General features: G+C 42.1%; 1 protein-coding gene across 1 annotated transcript; it reads left to right on the forward strand.

Moving 5' to 3' along the window:
* Positions 1-327: 327 nt before the first annotated feature.
* On the forward strand, positions 328-5,809 carry C4H20orf202 (chromosome 4 C20orf202 homolog). Its single transcript, XM_060771463.2, has 2 exons — positions 328-732; positions 5,245-5,809. Exons 1-2 carry the CDS (start codon positions 664-666, stop codon positions 5,464-5,466), a joined length of 291 nt encoding a protein of 96 aa, XP_060627446.2. The 5' UTR covers positions 328-663; the 3' UTR covers positions 5,467-5,809.
* Positions 5,810-22,153: the final 16,344 nt, after the last annotated feature.

A 22,153-nucleotide genomic window follows, 5' to 3' on the forward strand; every position in this document is an offset into this window, starting at 1 on the left:
CTCCCCAGATTTGAACCTGTGACCTTTTGCTCAAAAAGTTTAGCAGCTCAGCGCTTTAACCCACTGCGCCACCGAGGCATATATGCAACAGGTAAAACCTTAAATGGGGGCAGGCATATGTAGTATTTTAATTCAACTATATTATTAAGTCTATTTTAATGCTACACTTCTTAAAATAGAAATTTCCTCTTATTCATTGTATCCATAGCTTTAAAATTGCATTGTGCTTAAAGGCAAGTAACAACAGCAATTGCTCTAATTGATTGATTGATTCAGCCTAAGTGGGGAAGGGGGAGTAGTTTTCAGCACTTGGGTGAGCTCCTTCAAAATCTAGATTTCAAAGGTGGAGTGGGTCCTTTACCCCCAAAAGCCACTGGCTGAAGGAGAAAAATGTCCTGTCCCCACACAAAAGCAGCTCTCCCATTCAAAGCCAAGGCATTCATTCTCACCAGTTGCTGGCAGCACAGTGCTATCGCATGGCAGAGAGAGAGAAATGCTGCGTAGCTGCTTTGCAAGAGCTTTAGAGCGTCTGGAGGAAGAGGAGAAGGAGGTGGGAGCCATTGGAGAGAAGGGGGTGGCTACAAGTCTCCAAGGCCCATGTGAATCCCTCCATCTCTCACCTCTTCGCTTGGTGGCCTGCCTCGAAAGCTTCCTGTCCTCATCATGTCACTGGAAGAGGAGCAGCGGAAAGTCCAGATCGAAGAAGCCCTGGCATGGCTGAGGAGAGAACTGGTAAGTCCAGGGGATTTCATGTCTATTTTGACCTGAATTTTCCAAAATTCCACACATTTCTTCATATTCATGGATCGAAAGGACTTGGAAAGGTTTAACCCTCTGGACTTTATGAATGCATTCGTTCTGGTTTGGGTTTTAGTGACACTGTTCCAAAATTCTTCTATTTTGGAATGTAGTTTGACCCCACTTTGATTGCCATGGCTCAATGCAATGGCATACTGGGAGTCATAGTTTCATAAGGTCTTTAGCCTTCTCTGCCTTAGAGTGCTAGTGCTGCATTAAACGACAACTCCCAGGATTCCATAGCATTGAGCCATGGCAGTTCAAGGGATGTCAAACTGCATTAATTCAATGGTGTAGATGCATCCTAAATCAAATGTGAGGTTAAGCTGATGCATCTTGATCTAGAGCTTTTTATGCTTACTCTCAGAAACTTGGGTTTGAATGCCTGGATTAAATGTTACCGCATTATTTTTCCCATGAAATGTTCCTCCAATTCATTGTGTAGTGGTTTGAATGCTGGACTCGGGCCCCGTGTTCAAATCTCAACTTGACTATGGACATTCACTAGGTGACCTTGAGTGAGTCAGTCTAGGGATGCAACTACACTGTTGTACTGACAAAAAATTCACACCACTTTCTCTGCTTTGACTCAATGCTATATAATCCTGGGAGTTGTAATTTGGTGAGACTCCAGCGTATTTTTGCAGAAAAGATTAAAGGCATCACTAAACCACAACAGCATTGAGCCACAGCAAGTAAATTGGTGTTGAACTGCATTAATTGACAAGGTAGATACACATTCAGCCATTGAGGAAGGCAAAGGCAAACCACCTCTGAGCTGATCTGGTTAACAATATAATATATTGTATATACATATATTTATAATATTATGATGTAATGCAATATAATACTAATAATTATAATGATATTATAATTATATATATTATATGTTATATTACTAATAATATTACAATATAATGGTATAATACAATATAGTAACCATTAATACTGATATTGTACTATGCTAATAATGATATTGTTCTATGCTAATAATATAATATATTATATGTACATATATCTTGTAAGTCGCTCTGAGTCCCCTTCAGGGTGAGAAGGGCAGCATATAAATGTTGTAAATAAATAAATAAGAAGCTGTTTCGTTTTTGGATTCACATAAGCATACAAAGACTTGAAGGCAAACAGCAACAACAAAAAAGAACAGAGACCTCTGAGTTAACCAACAGAAATATTTTTGGCAGTGAAAATAGAAGCAGATGGAATATATATTAGAGCAGTGAAAATGGGAACACATGTAATTTCCCTGCCATCATTGGTTTCTCTTTTTGAGCACAGGATGAAATACAGATTCATAATGAATTTCTCCATCACCAGGGGGGAACAAAGAGAACCTTGATTAAAAATAGGAATGCAAATAATAATGGTGAAACTAATAAATTTGCCCCATGCTTAACCAGATCTGTCTGCCTTTTGGGTGACTTCTCTAAAGACAGTTTGCAAAATTTGAGGACCATCATCCTCAATCCATCAGAGAAGCGGTTGTGACACCGCAAGCAGGGATTCAACAGGTGAAGGCTTTTAATGGGTGCTGAATAGTAATGGAAACACCTGTTGAATTCCTGCATAATCTGTTACTGCATCTTTTGGGAGCTACTGACGTCAAAGCTCTTCAGCTTTCTCTTCTGAACAAAACTACAACTCCCAGGATCCCAGAGCATTGAGCCAAGGCAGTTAACATGATGAGTGTAATTAGTAAAGAGATATTTCAACCAGGCACTGCCCTAAATCACAGCACGCTCTCCTCTCATTATTTTATTACCAGTTAGTAGTAGTAGTTTACTACCTGTGTTGCAGTGATAAGTAGGAACCAGCAGATTGTGGGGACATGCCTTCCAACTGTCCTGAATTGGCAGGGATCTTCCTGGTTGTTGTTGTTGTTCATTCGTTCAGTCGTCTCCGACTCTTCGTGACCTCATGGACCAGCCCACGCCAGAGCTCCCTGTCGGCCGTTACGACCCCCAGCTCCCTCAAGGTCATTCCAGTCACTTCAAGGATGCCATCCATCCATCTTGCCCTTGGTCGGCCCCTCTTCCTTTTGCCTTCCACTTTCCCCAGCATAATTGTCTTCTCTAGGCTTTCCTGTCTCCTCATGATGTGACCAAAGTACTTCAACTTTGTCTCTAGTATCTTTCCCTCCAGTGAGCAGTCGGGCTTTATTTCCTGGAGGATGGACTGGTTGGATCTTCTCGCAGTCCAAGGCACTCTCAGCACTTTCCTCCAACACCACAGCTCAAAAGCATCGATCTTCCTTCGCTCAGCCTTCCCTAAGGTCCAGCTCTCACATCCGTAGGTGACTACAGGGAATACCATGGCTTTGACTAGGCGGATCTTTGTTGCCAGTCTGATGTCTCTACTCTTTACTATTTTATCGAGATTGGACATTGCTCTCCTCCCAAGAAGTAAGCGTCTTCTGATTTCCTGGCCACAGTCTGCGTCTGCAGTAATCTTTGCACCTAGAAATACAAAGTCTGTCACGGCCTCCACGGTTTCTCCCTCTATTTCCCAGTTGTCAATCATTCTTGTTGCCATAATCTTGGTTTTTTTGACGTTTAGCTGCAACCCAGCTTTTCTGCTATTGCAGTTTTTAAAATGTATTGTCAAAGGCTTTCAAGGGCAGAATCACTGGGTTGTTGTAGGTTTTTTCGGGCTATATGGCCATGTTCTAGGGGCATTCTCTCCTGATGTTTCGCCTGCATCTATGGCAAGCATCCTCAGAGGTAGTGAAGATGCTTGCCATAGATACCTCTGAGGATGCTTGCCATAGATGCAGGCAAAACGTCAGGAGAGAATGCGTCTAGAACATGACCATATAGCCCAAAAAACCTACAACAACCCAGTTTTTAAAATGTCAAATTCTCTCTCCTCCTCCCACTTTTCACCTTGGCTAAAATACTCAAATCAATGGGTGCAACTGCAGTTCAAAGTGCATCCTTTTCCATATTCAAACATGGCTTTCACATCCCCTCAACCTTTTCTTCTCCAAGCTAAACATACCCAGCTCCTTAAGATGCTCCTTGTAGGGCTTGTCTTCCAAACATTTCGTCATTTTGGTTGCCGTTCTCCAGTGGCTTGGATATAGGTTGCAAAGTATACAGGGAGTATGTTGGAGAGCTCTGATGTGTAGCGGTTTGAGTGTTGGACCAATTCCTGAAATTTCAAATCTCTATTTGACTTTTGAAACCCACTGGATGACCTTGGGCACATCACAGCCTCTCTCAGGCCCAATAAACAATGCCATATAATGTAGTTTCAAAATGTAGTTTAACTGTAATAGCAAAGAGATTATGGATGATGCAGTCCAAAAGGTAAATCTAGAACAGTGGTTCTCAACCTGGGGTCCCCAGATATTTTTGGCCTTCAACTCCCAGAAATCCTAACAGCTGCTAAACTGGCTAGGATTTCTGGGAGTTGTAGGCCAAAAACACCTGGGGACCCCAGGTTGAGAACCACTGATCTAAAACATGGCCATACAGCCCGAAAAACCAACAGCAACCCAGTGATTCCAGCCATGAAAGGCTTTGATAATACACCACAAGGTAAATATTTAAAGGTTAGACTCGCAGTGGTTCTCAACCTGGGGTCCCCAGATGTTTTTGGCCTACAATTCCCAGAAATCCCAGCCAGTTTAGCAGCTGTTAGAATTTCTAGGAGTTGAAGGCCAAAAACATCTGGGGACACCAGGTTGAGAACCACTGGGTTAGAGGTTGTCCCCACATTGGAAGTTGTGTGCATGGGCAAACTTCGGCTCTCCAGGTGTTTTGGACTAAGCTATTCTAATATAAAATTATCAGGGTTGTTCAGAGGAAGTTTGACATTGCCTTCCATTGAGGCTCCACTTGAACTGTCATGCAATGCAGTTTCAAAATGAAGTTTAACTGCATTGAACTAGATTATATGGCAGTGTAGACTCGTATAATCCAGTTCAATATAGTTAAGATGCATTATGAAATGTCATTACATGGCAGTGTAAATGGGGCCTCAATGGAAAGGCAATGGCAAACTTCCTCTGAACAAACCTGATAGGTTTGCATTAGAATAGCTTAAGTCGGAATCAACTTAAAATGGGCATGAGCAAACTGGCCCTCCAGTCCAGGTGTTTTGGACTTCAACTCGAATTGCTAACAGCTTACCTACTGTTAGGAATTGTGGGAGTTAAAATCCAAAACACTTGGAGGGCCAAACTTTGCCTATGCGCACAACTTCCAATGTGGGGACAACCTCTAATCTTTGAATGTTTACCTTTTTGTACTACAGCATCCATAAACACTTTGCCATTACAGTCAAAACAAAGATTTCTGGACAATTTTGGTAACTTAGTCCGCCTCATAATCTAATGGAGGGATCCCACCACATATTCAGGGCAACCCTGTCCATTCCTGACTAGGGAGAACTGGAATCCTTTTATCTCTTCTTTGTTTCCTTGTCCAGGCTGAAATGCAGCTGCAAGACCAGCAGTTGTTGGAGAAGCTGTTGCAACTGCACACCGCTTTGCGGGAGCTGAAAGTGGAGAGTGCGGACTGGGAGAGCTCCGACCCAAGCAGGGATGGCTTTGCATCCAGGGCCCGGTCCAGTTCGGAAGACATGGGTGGTCCTGTTTCCCCAAGAAGGTCCTCCAAAATCAGGAGGGGACGGAGGAATTCTCTGCCATGAACCGCTAGAGGAGTCAGTGCTCTGTTTCAAAAGGGCGCTTCTTTCTCTGGCAGGTGGGAAGAGCTGCTATGGACATTTCAGCTGTACAGAAAGATGGGTTTTGGAACTTAGAAATGAAGTTGGAAAGACTTGGGTCAAGATGTCAAGTTAAGTCAAATCTAGGACCGTCTTCACATAGCTTCTAGATCTGTTGGAACACAACTCCCAGAACCCCCCAACTACAGAATCATGATCCAAATCACCTGTAGGGCATCCGTTTGGTGGACTTGGTGATCTTTCACACAGAAAACAACTGAATTCCCTTTGTATATTTTGTCTGATCATAAAACACCTTGTTGCATTTTTCTGTTTCGAGTGTAGCTGCTTTTCAACATTGAACTAGCCCACTTTTGAGCTTAAATGAGTTTTCAACTTGGCTTCAACAGTTGCTCCTGTCTTTTTTCTCCTCCTCATTATCATTTAGTATCCCACTGTGGTGGTTCTCCGTATTTTTTCATTTCCAAATGGAGCTTTCTATTGTTTTGAATTGCCTTCAAGCTGGCTTCGACTTATGGCAGCTCAATGAACGAGAGCCCTCCAAGAGCTCCAGTCAACAACTACTTTACTTGGGTCTTGCAAATGCATTTACTGGGCTTTCTAGAATCAATTCATATGTATGTAGTTATATTACACTATGTAACATGATTTTTGTCCCTGCGTTATAAATATTATTGCGGGTCACGAATAGGGCTCCACAGTCACCTATGTTACAGTATATGGATATGTATGGTTAGGTTTTTGCAAGGATCATCTCCTGTGTGGGTGTGTGTTGAGGAAAAACACCTAGATAATTAAGCAATAAAGTTTAAACCACTCCCTGCATGGAGTATATCATGAGGAGTGTTTCCTGGTGGTTTTCATTATGTTGGGGACTTTCATATGGATGGGACTTCCATGATGATGGGACTTCTATCATGGACTTACTACAGGACTTGCTGAAGTTCCTAAACCATTTACTTCAAGATTCCTTGCACCATTGAGGAAGCAAAAGATGCATGGGTTTAATGACTTTGACTTTGTGTGAATTATTTTCTGCAATGGACTGAGTTATTTTCAAGGCTGGATATTTTTGTAAAAGCTGCTTATTTAACTCTGTTACTCCAGAATAAATTTTGTTTTTTCATTTACTCTGACTCATTTACTCTGTGTGGATCAACAGAGGGCTGGGAAGTCTGCTGGTTAGCTTCCGCATAAACCGCAGCAACCTATGTGCCCACCGCACTTGGAGGACAATCTTACTCGGACAACGAGGACTCACGTAAGTAAGGTCCACCAGTATCGCCAATTCACTTATACTTGCCCATCAGGTTTAGGAATGAAGATGATGGGAGTTGTAATCCAAGAGCAATTGGAGATTCAGAATTGGGAGCCACAATATAAATCCTGTTAACCTAGGAATGGTCAATGTGACAAAAAGGTTGATGAATGTTTTACATACAAAGAAACCTCTGATACTTGGCTTTCTTCACTGTCGGTGTCCCTCACTTTCTGTCTCTGTGAGAATTGGATTTTGAAAAAAATGGCTTATTGTGGAAACGAGGATTGGGGATAAAGCTTCAGCAGAGACCCTTTTCCCCATGATGATCACTCTTTCAGGAGTGGGTTTCCCTTCCTCCTGAGGGGAAGATTCCTCTCTTTTCCTGTTGTCTCACTCTGTTCTTAACTAGGAATCATTAAGTCAGGTCTTTGTTGTAACTTGGGAGTGCCTATAATGGCAAATTCCATGCTACATGGGATTAATACACAACACTTAAGTTATGATGCTATAATTCTGCAGTATGAAAGGGACCCTAGAACTGAACTGGGTTCTGCTATCTCCCTGGCAATAAAAGCCATTGCACCTGCCTTGCCTTTAACGTTGTTCCTCCGCAGCTCTTTCCCTTTCTGCTCCGCCGGGTCCCTCTGACCTCAATCGCGTCTCTGGCAAATGTAATCCATCTCCGAAATCTAATTCCCAGCAGGGGACCCTCCATTAGTCAATATTAACACCCAACCGGGAAAACATTTGGCACATACGCAGCAACACAGCCTTTTAAACTTCAGATTAACGGACAGCAATCCTCTGCTCACATACTTTGGCCATTAAAATTGCCTTGCCATGTTAATGTGTGCATGTGTGTGTATGTCTGCCAAACTCATCTGGTCCGAGACCTCTAAGAATCAGAGAAGTGTGATTAAATTCACAGGGTGATTATTGTTGGGTTGCTATTTTTGAGCTTCATGACCATGTTCCAGTAGCATTCTCTCCTGATATTTTGCCTGAATCTGTGGCTAATGGCATCTTGAGAGGTTCTGTTAGCAGTGAAGCAAGTGGGAGTGTATATATATACCTGTGGAATAATGTCCAGGGTGGGAGAAAGAACCTTGCCTGTTAAAGCAAGTGTGAATGTTGCAATTAAAAAGCTTGAATAAGTAGCCATGATGCTGCAAAGTCAATCAGTGAAGGTATCTGCATAGGGGTTGCCTGGCCTGTTGCCTAGAGGCACCCTCTGTTTGGGAGTTCACTGGCACTTGATTGTTTGTTGTCTGGAATTCCCGTTTTTGAGTGGTGTTCCTTATTACTGTCTTGATTCTGGTGTTTTGTTTTGTTTTTAATACTGGTAACCAGATAGTGTTTGTTTTCATGGTTTCCTCCTTTCTGTTGAAAGTTGTCCACATGCTTTTGGATTTCAATGGCTTCCCTGTGCAGTCTGACATAATGGTTGTCAGAGTGGTCCAGCATTTCTGTGTTCTCAAATAACACTGTGTCCAGATTGGTTTATCAACCTGCAGGCGAAATATCAGGAGAGAATGCTGCTGGAACATGGCCCATACAGCTCGAAAGACTCACACCAACCCAGTGATTCTGGCTATGAAAGCCTTCGACAACATATTATTATTTCTTTTATCTCTTGATTGAGATGCAAAGCGAAGCAAACAATGCTCAGAGGTCAGATTTGCCAATTCCTTCCTCTGAAATGCAGCTTGGCATTATTTATGGACAGTCTCCCATCCAAATGCACTAATCAGGGCTTCTATTCCTTCCAAGATCAGAGAGGATCAGATGCCCTGAATGTATTTAAATCTCCCCCAAATTTCCAGAATTGTCATTGTGTTTCTTTGCAAAGGGGCGACACCTGCTGTCCAGATGTGATCAGTTCCATTTCCAAACATTTTCTAATACTTTCTTGAGGAGGAGCGCCTTTTCTGAAAAACCAGCAGCATCTTCTGACATCTAAAAGATTAACGAAATATATAAACAAAGTGTCCGGAAGTCCAGTAATAAAAGGTTTAAGTCAAATTTTAATACAGTTATCACATCACCTCTCTGTAGGTATACGACTCAATAGATATACTTATCCCATTAAGACTGCCTCATCAATACTAGAAATCCCAATAGTTTTAACACGCGCATTTAGGATTAGTCCTATTTGTTGCAAGGGATTTGAAATTTTCGTCAGCCTTTTTGAATGGAACCTCATAGAAGAGCTATATAACTTTATCTATCAGTAGTATTAATAAAAATAGGTATTATAGGCTCACTCTTCTATGAGACTCCATTGATGGTAGTACATTATTTATTTATTTATTTATTTATTTATTTATTTATTTACTATTACTATTTAGATACACCATTGATGTACACTTCAAAAATATAAGAGCTGAAAAGAATTGAGTCTTCTCAAAGGCATACAATATATATGTGTGTGTGTAAGTAATATATATAGGGAGTAATAATAATAATAATTCATTTATTTATTTACCATATTTATACGCCGCCTTTCTCAACCTTGTAGGGACTCAAGGCAGCTTACATATAGAGAAAACGATTCAGTGCCATGTAGACATACATACATCTATATAAATAAAATTGTAATGATTGTTTGTGGGATTAACATAACTTAGAAACCACTGGACAATTTGACACCAAATGTGGACACAATCCATGTATCAGGCCAACGAGTGACCATCACTCATAAAAAAACACTGAAAAATACAGAAGAGACTTAAAAAGAAAAAACAACAACATTACAACGCATGCGCAAAACCACACACATATATATGCAAACACACATATATACACACAAAACACGTATACACAGACCGGTCCACAGCAACGCGTGGCAGGGGACGACTAGTCGTAAAGTAAGCATATACATTAAAACAGTCATTAAAAACATATTAAACCAAATACTTATTAAAATCACATTATCCAAAACCATAATAGGGAAGGCTGAGCGAAGGAAGAGAGATGCTTTTGAACTGTGGTGTTGGATGAAAGTTCTGAGAGCGCCTTGGACCGCGAGAAGATCCAACCAGTCCATACTTCAAGAAATAAAGCCCAACTGCTCATTGGAGGGAAGGATACTAGAGACAAAGTTGAAGTATTTTGGCCACATAATGAGACAGGAAAGCTTAGAGATGACAATTATGCTTGGGAAAATGGAAGGAAAAAGGAAGAGGGGCCGACCAAGGGCAAGATGGATGGAGAATGGAGGTTATCCTTGAAGTGACTGGCTTGACCTTGGAGGAGCTGGAGGTGGTCACGGCCGACAGGGAGCTCTGACCTGGGCTGAGCCAGAAGGTCATGAAGAGTTGGAAGTGACTGAACGAATAAACAACAACACTTATTCCTAGCTGTCTTTCAGTTAACACCAGTTGTGATGGCAAAATGCCACTGAACAGCCCAATCTTATGCATATTTACTTAAAAGTAAGTTCTGCTGGAGAGCCAGTATGTGGTGGTTTAAATAAAAGAATCATAGAGTTGGAAGAGATCTCATGGACCATCCATCCAGTCCAACCCCCTGCCAAGAAGCAGGAATATTGCATTCAAAGCACCCCTGACAGATGGCCATCCAGCCTCTGTTTAAAAGCCTCCAAAGAAGGAGCCTCTACCACACTCCGGGGCAGAGACTTCCACTGCTGAACGGCTCTCACAATCAGAAGTTCTTCCTAATGTTCAGATGGAATCTCCTTTCTTGTAGTTTGAAGCCATTGTTCCGTGTTTTAATCTCCAGGGAAGCAGAAAACAATCTTGCTCCCTACTCCCTGTGGCTTGCTCTCACGTATTTATACATGACTATCATATCTCCTTTCAGCCTTCTCTTCTTGAGGCTAAACATGCCCAGTTCCTTAAGCCGCTCCTCATAGGGCTTGTTGGACTATGACTCTTGAGATCAAGACTTTTGAGGGCAAGATGGATGGATGATATCCTTGAAGTGACTGGCTTGACCTTGAAGGAGCTGGGGGTGGCGACAGCCAACAGGGAGCTCTGACCTGGGCTGGTCCATGAGGTCACCAAGAGTCGGAAGCGACGGAACGAATGAACAAAAATCCAAAACCATAATCCATGGCCATTCCAAATTGTCATTGCACTACTCCATGTTGTCTTGTGGATTACTAGAGTGGGTTGCATATGACTAAACATATGAATACGTATATTTATTTATCGTGTCAGTGCAACCAGTCGATTATATTACATTTCTAACAGAAAAAAGCAAAAAAACAAAACAAAACAGAAAGATATAAAATTTGAGTTTGGTAGTTGATTAAATGTCCTTTGACCAGTATCTGGCCACTTGGAGTGCTTCTGAAGAACAAGCCCTATGAGGAGCGGCTTAAGGAGCTGGGCATGTTTAGTCTGAAGAAGAGAAGGCTGAGAGGAGATATGATAGCCATGTATAAATATGTGAGAGGAAGCCACAGGGAGGAGGGAGCAAGCTTGTTTTCTGCTACCCTGGAGACTAGGACGCAATGGAGCAATGGCTTCAAACTACAAGAGAGGAAATTCCATCTGAACATGAGGAAGAACTTCCTAACTGTGAGAGCCGTTCAGCAGTGGAACTCTCTGCCCCGGAGTGTGGTGGATGCTACTTCTTTGGAGGCTTTTAAACAGGGGCTGGATGGCCATCTGTCAGGGGTGATTTGAATGCAATATTCCTGCTTCTTGGCAGATAGGGATTGGACTGGATGGCCCATGAGGTCTCTTCCAACTCTTTGATTCTATGATTCTGGTGTTGCTGTAAGGAGGTCCTCCATTGTGCATGTGGCAGGGCTCAGGGTGCATTGCAGCAGGTGGTCAGTGGTTTGCTCCTCTCCACACTCTCATGTCGAGGATTCCATTTTGTAGCCCCATTTCTGAAGGTTGGCTCTGCATCTCGTGGTGCCAGAGTGCAGTCTGTTCAACGCCTTCCAAGTCGCCCAGTCCTCTGTGTGCCCAGGGGGGAGTCTCTCATTTGGTATCAGCCATTGGTTGAGGTTCTGGGTTTGAGCCTGCCACTTTTGGACTCTCGCTTGCTGAAATGTTCCAGCGAGTGTCTCTGTAGATCTTACAAAACTATTTCTAGATTTAAGTCGTTGACGTGCTGGCTGATACCCAAACAGGGGATGAGCTGGAGATGTCTCTAAACATATGAATATGTACATGAGAAAGAAACAATAATGTAAATGGGAAAGAAACAATAATAAAATGCTAAACCGTATAATACAATTGTAAAACAAAATACCCAGGTAAAATGCAATATAGTATGAAACAAACTGACCCATCTACATAATATACAAAGTAACAAAACAATATTCAAGTATAACAGCACAGCTTTGGAAAGCTCTTCTTCCTGGAGAAACAGGCTGGATGACGTCATCTATACCCTGCGCATGCGCCGTGGCGGATGCGTCTCGAGCCGGCTCTAACGGTCGGCCCAAGTTCGAACGTGATTGACGTACGGAGGGGGGAGGGGTGGAACTGAGAGGGTTGGAATCGAGAAGCGAAGGCGGCTGCGTCTTCCCTTCCGCGCATGCGCAGTCTGCAACTGGGGCGTTCTAATTGTTGAGAGAGAATTTTCAAAAGGCGCGCTTTGTGAGGGCGGGAAAATTAATGTGACAACTCAAGAGTGTGGTTGATAGCCTTAATTCACATTAATGTCCATTTCCCCACTCCTTTATCATAATTAGTATATTATTATTACCTCAGAAGTACACAAAAAGTTACCCTTTCTCCCCTCAGGTACAGACAGACATAGCATTAAGCTATCTTATTATTATTATTACCTCAGAGCTACACAAGAAGTTACATTTTTCTCCCCTCAGGTACAAACAGTCACTGCATTTAACTATCCAGTCATGATCTATTTAATAGATATTATTATATCATTTTCATCTATATAAATAAAAATGTAATGTTCGTTTGTGGGATTAACAGAACTCAAAAACCACTGGACAAATTGACGCCAAATTTGGACACAAGACACCTAACAACCCAATGAATGTCCTTCACTCAAATTGATTTTGTCATTTGGGAGTTGTAGTTGCTGGGATTTATAGTTCACCTACAATCAAAGAGGATTCTGAGCCCCACCAATAATGTAATTGAACCAAACTTGGCACACAGGACTCCCGTGATCAACAGAAAACACTAGAAGGGTTTTGTGGGCATCACTCAAATTGATTTTGTCATTGGGAATTGTAGTTGCTGGGATTTATAGTTCACCTACAATCAAAGAGCATTTTGAACCTCACCAATGACAGAATTGAACCAAACTTGGCACACAGTTCTCCCATGACCAACAGAAAACACTAGAAGGGTTTGGTGGGCATCACTCAAATTGATTTTGTCATTGTAGTTGCTAGGATTTATAGTTCACCTACAATCAAAGAGCATTCCGAACTCCACCAACGATGGAATTGGACTAAACTTGGCACACAGGACTCCCATGACCAACAGAAAACACTAGAAGGGTTTGGTCGGCAGTGTCCTTTGGTTTTGGAGTTGTAGTTCACCTACATCCAGAGAGCACTGTGGACACAAACAATGATGGATCTGGACCAAACTGTACAAGAATAAATGTGAACACTGGTGGAGTTTGGGGAAAATTGAATCTTGATATTTGGGAGTTGTAGTTGCTGGGATTTATAGTTCACCTACAATCACAGAGCATTCCAAACTCCACCAACGATAGAATTGGGCCAAACCTCCCACACAGTATTCTTGTGGGTCCATTCGTGGCTGTAGAGCCCTATTCTTGATATGCATCTTCTTCCGCAGTGAGGGCATTGGTGGAAGGCGGTCTCGGTCGGGGTTGGCTTGACGCGCCTTCCTCTTGGCACACTTCTCCCTTTCACCCTCCATTTGTGCCTCTTCAAATTCTGACCTCCACAGCTGACCTCCAGCTGGAGTGATCAAGGGCCAGGGCTTCCCAGTTCTCAGTGTGTATGCCGGAGTTTTTAAGGTTGGCTTTGAGCCCATCTTTCAATCTCTTTTCCTGTCCACCCACATTCCGTTTTCCGTTCTTGAGTTCGGAGCAGAGCAACTGCTTTGGGAGACGGTGGCCGGGCATCCGGACAATGTGGCCAGTCCAGCAGAGTTGATGGCGGAGGACCATCGTTCAATGCTGGTGGTCTTTGCTTCTTCCAGCACTCTGACATTTGTCCGCTTGTCTTCCCAAGAGATTTGCAGGATTTTCCGGAGGCAGCGCTGATGGAATCGTTCCAGGAGTTGCATGTGACATGTGTAGACAGTCCACGTTTCGCAGGCGTATAGCAGGGTTGGGAGGACAATAGCTTTATAAACAAGCACCTTGGTATCCCTACAGATGTCCTGGTCCTCAAACACTCTCTGCTTCATTTGGAAAAATGCTGCACTCGCAGAGCTCAGGCGGTGTTGTATTTCGGCGTCGATGTTGACTTTGGTGGAGAGGTGGCTGCCAAGGGAGCGGAAATGGTCAAAATTTTCTAATGTTACACCATTAAGCTGTATCTCTGGCATAGGAGAGGGGTTGGCTGGTGACTGCTGGATCAGCACTTTGGTTTTCTCAATGTTCAATGACAGGCCGAGCTTCTCGTATGCTTCTGCAAAGGTGTTTAGAGTGGCTTGTAGATCTTCTTCTGAATGAGCACAGACGACATTGTCATCAGCATACTGGAGTTCTATAACAGATGTTGTTGTAACCTTGGTTTTGGCTTTCAGTCTGCTGAGGTTAAACAGCTTGCCATCTGTCCGAAAGATGATTTCCTCTCCGGTGGGAAGCTTTCCATCAACAAGGTGAAGTATCATAGCGATGAAGATGGAGAATAAAGTTGGGGCAATAACACATCCCCATTTGACAACTGATTCCACCTTAAATGGGTCACTTTGGGAGCCATTGCTGTCCAAGACTGTTGCCATCATGGAGGAGCCACAGGATGTTCACAAATTTGTTTGGGCACCCGATTTTTTGGAGGATGGTCCAGAGAGTGCTGCGATTCACTGTGTCGAATGCCTTTGCAAGGCCAATGAATGCCATGGACAGAGGTTGATTTTGTTCCCTGCATTTTTCTTGGAGCTGAATATATAACCGAATATATAGTTGACCAAAAACTCATTTGTAACCTTTTTAGTACTAACGTTGCAGAATGGTCCCTGGTTTTAAAAAAAAGGTTGGGGACCACTGTTTCCACCAAATGCAGTGCCTGGACTAAGGTCAGAGTTTTCAAACTGGGCTCAAATCAAAGAACACAAAAAGCATTGCAGACTAAGCCATCCAGAGAAGTCAGCTATAGAAGAGCACTTGATGAACCAACCTGGACACAGGGTATTACTTGAGAACACAGAAATGCTGGACCACTCTGACAACCATCATGTCAAGACTACACAGAGAAGCCATTGAAATCCATGTGGACAATTTCAACAGAAAAGAGGAAACCATGGAAATCAACAAAATCTAGTATTAAAAAACACCAGAATCAAGACAGTAAATAGGGAGCACCACTCAGAAACGGGAACTGCAGACAGCAAACATCCAAGTGCCAGTTAACACCTTCCAAACAGAGGGTGCCTTCAAGCTATTGAGGCAAGGCAGATACCCTCACTGATTGACTTTGCAGCTTCCTGGTTACTCATGTTATTCAAGCTTGCTGATTGTAACATTCACACTTGCTTTAAACAGACACAGGTTCTTTCTCCCACCCTGGACATGGTTCCACAGGTACATATTGTCCAACAGAATATCTGAAGATGCCATTATCCACAGATGCAGGTGAAACATTGGGAGAGAATGCTGCTGGAACATGGCCATACAGCCTGAAAAACTCACAGCAACCCACTAAATAGCAGGCAATAGTCTCTTCCTCTGACAGCAATAACATCCTGTGAAAACCTACTAGCAGCACATGGGGCGCAGACCCAAAATTAATAAGAACATCAGGCCTGGCTCTGATGAGTATGCCTGCCCTGTTTGGCATAAGTCTGTTCACGTGAAGCAGGTGAACATAGCACTGAATAAAACATACAGAATAATCACAGAATGTCTCAAACCTATACCTGATAATAGACTCTACAAGCTAGCTGCATTGCCCCCCCCCAAATGTGCAACGGGAAGTTGCTGCTAACTGTGGGAGAAATAAACTTGAATACTGAAAGCCAGCCACCCACTGCATGGCTATCTGCCTCCTCCCAGTAGACTCAAATCAAGGAAAAGCTTCATAAGAACCACCACTCCTCTTAATGTTCTCCCAGCAATAGCAAGAGCATCCCTCTGGGCAGCTAAACCAGGAAATGCCAAATGGATGGTCCCCTTGAGGGTCTGTCTCCAGGGACAAACCAAGAACGGGCACTTGGAAATCCCTGAACAGACTCAGAAGTGGAGTGGGCAGATAAAAAGACAACCTAGCGAAATGGAACTACCTAAAAGAATCCTCTACCTTGTGCGACTGTGGAGCAGAACAAACCACTCCGCGCCTGTATGCTTGTCCACAATGCCCTGCCTCATGCACAGAGTAGGAATTGTTTAAAGCCACAGACAACGCAGTTGCTGTTACCAGGTTTTAGTCAAAAATTATTTAGCCACTTGTGCTCCTTCTATTTTTATTAGTGTTATAGTTATGCATGCAATGCTTTTGATACAAAATAAATAAATAAATAAAGCAAATCATTTGGGAAGCGAGAATTGGGTGAATACTCTTCACAATCTAATCTTTGATATAATGGTTTTGGAGAAGATATATAAACAAAAATGCCCATCTAAACTAGGATGTTCAAGCTGGGTTTAGAAAAGGCAGAGGAACGAGAGATCAGATTGCCAATATCCGCTGGATAATGGAGAAAGGCAGGGAGTTTCAGAAAATCATCTATTTCTGCTTCATTGACTATTCTAAAGCCTTTGGCTGTGTGGATCATAATAAATCGTGGCAAGTTCTTGGTGGGATGGGCATCCCAAGCCACCTTGTCTCTCTCCTGAGGAATCTGTACAAGAATCTGTACAAGGACTAACAGTCAGAACTGACCATGGAACAGGAGACTGGTTCAAGATTGGGAAAGGCGTACGGCAAGGCTGCATACTCTCACCCAACCTTTTTAACTTGTATGCAGAACACATCATGCGATGTGCAGGGCTTTAATGCAAAGCTGGGGTGAAAATTGCTGGAAGAAACTAACAACCTCAGATATGCAGATGACACCACTCTGATGGCCGAAAGCAAAGAGGAGCTGAGGAGCCTTCTAATCAAGGTGAAAGAAGAAAGTGCAAAAGCTGGGTTGCAGCTAAACATAAAAAAAACCAAGATTATGGCAACAAGAATTACTGACAACTGGGAAATAGAGGGAGAAAAGGTGGAGGCCATGACAGACTTTGTATTTCTAGGCGCAAAGATTACTGCAGATGCAGACTGTGGCCAGGAAATCAGAAGACGCTTACTTCTTGGGAGGAGAGCAATGTCCAGTCTCGATAAAATAGTAAAGAGTAGAGACATCACACTGGCAACAAAGATCCATTGCCTAGACAAAGCCATGGTATTCCCTGTAGTCACCTACGGATGTGAGAGCTGGACCTTAGGGAAGGCTGAGCGAAGGAAGAGAGATGCCTTTGAGCTGTGGTGTTGGAGGAAAGTTCTGAGAGTGCCTTGGACTGCGAGAAGATCCAACCAGTCCATCCTCCAGGAAATAAAGCCCGACTGCTCATTGGAGGGAAGGAGACTAGAGACAAAGTTGAAGTACTTTGGTCACATCATGAGGAGACTGCAAAGCCTAGAGAAGACAATTATGCTGGGGAAAGTGGAAGGTAAAAGGAAGAGGGGCCGACCAAGGGCAAGATGGATGGATGGCATCCTTGAAGTGACTGGACTGACCTTGAAGGAGCTGGGGGTGGTGATGGCCGACAGGGAGCTCTGGCGTGGGCTGGTCCATGAGGTCACGAAGAGTCGGAGACGACTGAATGAATTAACAACAAACTAGGATTACCACAGTACAAACTAAAGGGGGTCCCTGTAGCTTTAATGATTGTGTAGGAGAAGGAATTTCAATCAGTTTTACAAGTTTCCTGGTTGGATGCCAAGCAACACAGGTGGATATTCCTTCTTAGATACAAGTATTTAAGGCACAGGAGGCACCTCTAGTTTCCAGTCTAGAAAACCTTCCCTTCATGGAAAGCCATGCTTTCTTTTTGAAAAGACTATTTCTAGTCTAAGACAATGCTATTTACAGACTCTCTGAATGGTATTTGGTTTATCTATTAGGAAATACTAAAAATGTGTAACAGAAATGGTTGAAAATTGTTTTCTCTACTGCTAGGATTAGTAAAATAATGACTCAAAATAGTGATCTGTGGACCAGTCTTTTCTGTGGAGTGTATGTCTGTAGCAAGTTTCCAGGAAAGAAATCCTTGTAGTCAAAAACAAATCCTCGAAGTACAACTGTATTTCTTCAGGTCTAACATTCACTTCTTTTCCTACATAAACATATGTTGGAAATTGCAACCTTCTCAATCCTTCACTAGTTATTTCTTATGTATAGAATTGCTTATGTATAGAATTGAATGTGTGTATTTGTTTCAGATTTTACTTGTCCTCTTTGTTGTGGAAAGGGCTGCAGACCATGTGATCAGATCTAGACACGTTCAGGACTATGGCTCCATTTTAGAACAGTGTTTGCCATTAGAGTCTTAGAGTAGAAGCCATTCATTTGTATCAGAAGCAGTGAGTACAGTTATACAGTTTAGGCTTCAGTAGGATGTATGCTTGCAGACTCCAATGGGCTAAGAACTATTGTTTCTAAGGAAGATGCCCTGTATTACATACACAGAAAATCTACTTAAAATCCTATTGTAACTGGATTAATGAGTAAAGTGCTGGTATGTTGTATACATGAAGTTTTGTGAGTAAACCAACTATATTACTTTTAAAGAAGACTGTTTATTTTGAGAGCATGATGTAAATTATATTTTAATGGAGAGTAGATGTTTTGGGGCAACTTCAAAGAACACTTCTGAGACTCTGCTACTGAATATATATTTTGTGCATTGGCATGTCTTTGTCCCTGACAGTTCAAAGACGCACCTAGGTACATCAGTTTAACAGCTGAGAGACCTAGTTGCCTTGCATGAATGCTGGTGAACATCACTGTTCAAATGCCTTTCCTTGACCAGTGACTTTCCAAAAAGGTTATGAATTCCCGTAGAGATGTTCAATGTATTGTCAAAGGCTTTCATGGCCGGAATCACTGGGTTGTTGTAGGTTTTTTCGGGCTATATGGCCATGTTCTAGAGGCATTTCTTCTGACTTTTCACCTGCATCTATGGCAAGCATCCTCAGAGGTAGTGAGGTCTGTTGGAACAGCACAACAACAGAGAGGAAACAAACAAGGACATCTAATCACCTCTCAACAAAAGATTGCTCCAGGCACTGCCAGGCAATCAAATGCTAATCAAGGTGGTCAGTTGAAACATTCACACCTAGCTCCAGCAGACAAGAGTCCTTTGTCTCACCCTGGTCATTCCACAGATATATAAACCCTTTTTCCTAGTTCCAACAGACCTCACTACTTCTGAGGATGCTTGCCATAGATGCATGTGAAACGTCAGAAGAAATGCCTCTAGAACATGGCCATATAGCCCGAAAAAACCTACAACCACCCAGTTATGAATTCCATTTTCCAAATGGTTGTGGGGATTCACGTTTTCCAAAAACATCTCTAAAAATGGGCTGCATCTTCGAATCGCAGGTGTATCTTATGTGATTTGTTGTTGGCGGAAGGACTGAAATTAGGGTACATCTTACAATTAAAGGAATACGGTATTGTGATGCTATTCATTGCCACAAGGTATATGGCCACTGGTCATGATGGTTTTTAAAAAGAACTAAAACTCCGTTATGGAGTTGGAAAGATGTATCATTGGTTAATTGTATATTAATTTTTCTGTGCTAGATTCCAAGGCTGTGCTATTTCCAGGATCAGAAGAATATTCCTTTGACCCCCGGGGCAGAGTCAAGAAAGGTAATGGCTGGAAGGTTATTATTATTGTGCCTTTTGTAAGCTGCTCTGAGTCCCCTTCGGAGTGAGAAGGGCAGGGTATAAATACAGTAAATAAATAAATATTATTATCATTATTATAAAAAAGTAATTTGTTTTGGTCTGTAATCTAATGTAGTTGGGTTAGGTCTTGAAGCTCCAGGAATTTTCTGGCCTTCTCCACACAGCTGAATAAACTCCCACATTGTCTGCTTTGAACTGGAATATATGGCAGTGTGGACTCAGATAACCAAGTTCAAAGCTGATATTGTGGGATTTTCTGCCTTGATATTCTGGTATATATAGCTGTGTGGGCCTTCAATTAGCAGGGACGGAAGCAAAACCTCATGGATTCTTTGGGTCCCTCTGAGCCCCCTTCTACACTTCCAAGTAAAATTCAGATTTCCTGCTCTGAACTGAATTATATGGCCATGTAAACTCATATAATCCAGTTCAAAGCAGATCAAATGGATTATTTGCTTTGATAATCTGGATTATATAGCAGTGTGGAAGGGGCCAATGTCACTTGTTACTGTGATAGTTCTATTACCTCAAATGTTGTTACTGTTACAAGTTTTTATAGGAAGCTTTTATTTTCCCAGTTCTGAAATGCAACTGTTAAAATATCTAAATGTTTCAAACCAGTGGCCTATTTACCTTGTCATTAACATATCCAGTCAATTTTAACTTGTCAATTTTAACTTGCAAGGTGAATTTTAATCTGCATTTTATCTGTATATATTTGTTATATGTATTTTAATCATGTTTTACTTTACCTCACTGTTTTAACCATGTTGTACCCCGCCTTGAGCCACAAGAAGAGGTGGGTAATAAATAAATTACATTATGTAACACAGTTTTTGTTCCTGGGTTATATATATCATTTCCTAATTGGGTCTATCATAAAAACATGGAAAAGGTTTATTAAACTGCAAAAACTGTATTTTGCGTGAGAGACATCCTGCAAGTAGATTTTGCTATAGTTTTCCAAAGAATATCTCAAGCGATTCAACATTGTTTGTGGCAGTCACAAAAATGAAAGTTTTGGAGTAGAACAACTACTTTCAAAATAAGTACCACACAATTAAACTTTCAAATCAGGAACATACATTTTTTTCAAACTTTTTAACATAGTGTTAATATTATCAACTTAGCATAAATAACACAATATGAGGACAGCACAAGCCGGCACAATCCTTTCCCACCTTTTGGTGAAACCAAACCATGTAATTATAAAAGCAACTATAAAAGGAATCAAAACTAACAATAGTTGCAGTTACACTGGAAAAGCACATCCACTCCATTAGTTTAGATTAATAATGTAACTTTGTCAAAAGGGATTAATTCTGTCATGCCACTTATTTTTCACTAATTATTTCCTAGCACTGTGGTTGATCATTATTTTCACAGTTGTGTGCTGGGAACTGTTGAAGTTCTTGAATGTGTCCAGAGGAGGGTGACTAAAATGATCAAGGGTTTGTAGAACAAGCCCCATGAGGAGTGGCTTAAAGAGCTGGGCATGTTCAGCCTGAAGAAGAGAAGGCTGAGAGGAGATATGATAGCCATGTATAAATATGTGAGAGGAAGTCACAGGGATGAGGGAGCAAGCTTGTTTTCTGCTTCCCTGGAGACTAGGACACGGAACAATGGCTTCAAACTACAAGAGAGGAGATTCCATCTGAATATTAGGAAGAACTTCCTGACTGTGAGAGCTGTTCAGCAGTGCAACTCTCTGCCCCAGAGTGTGGTGGAGGCTCCTTCTTTGGAGGTTTTTAAACAGAGGCTGGATGGCCATCTGTCAGGGGTGATTTGAATGCAATATTCCTGCTTCTTGGCAGGGGGTTGGACTGGATGGCCCATGCGGTCTCTTCCAACTCTATGATTCTATGAATCTTTGGTCTTATAAAGCAAGTCTTTTCTGCTGGTATTTATTTTGGGGCAGGTTCTGTTAAATTCAGAGGTGCAGCTTAACAAATCTTTACCTGCTGTGTTGTTCTTGGAGGTTATAGAAGTCCTATCAGGAGGGAAAATATAGGCAGCAGTGGTCTTAACCAAACCTCATAGTTTATGGGTGAGGATCTCTTTGTAGTCATAGGAAGGCATCCTATAATGGCAGACACTTTATTCACCTGTAGGATGTAATAGGACTTCCTATTGACCTGCTTCATTCCAAGGTCACCCCACAGCTCATTATTATGATTTTTAGAATACACATTGAGTCCTCTGTAGTAAACCATCATACTTACTCACTTTGTACAAAAGAACCTTTGACATCAGCTGTTGGAGGAGGGCAGCATGGGACAGTTCCTACCTGAATTGATAGCAAAATAGGAGACATAGGGGGGAAGATGCACACTGGGTGGTACAAGATTAGATAGTTATTTTCTTCTGTTTTGCAATATGCAATCCTATA

Source organism: Anolis sagrei, chromosome 4, assembly GCF_037176765.1.
Source record: "Anolis sagrei isolate rAnoSag1 chromosome 4, rAnoSag1.mat, whole genome shotgun sequence".
Lineage (NCBI taxonomy): Eukaryota > Metazoa > Chordata > Lepidosauria > Squamata > Dactyloidae > Anolis > Anolis sagrei.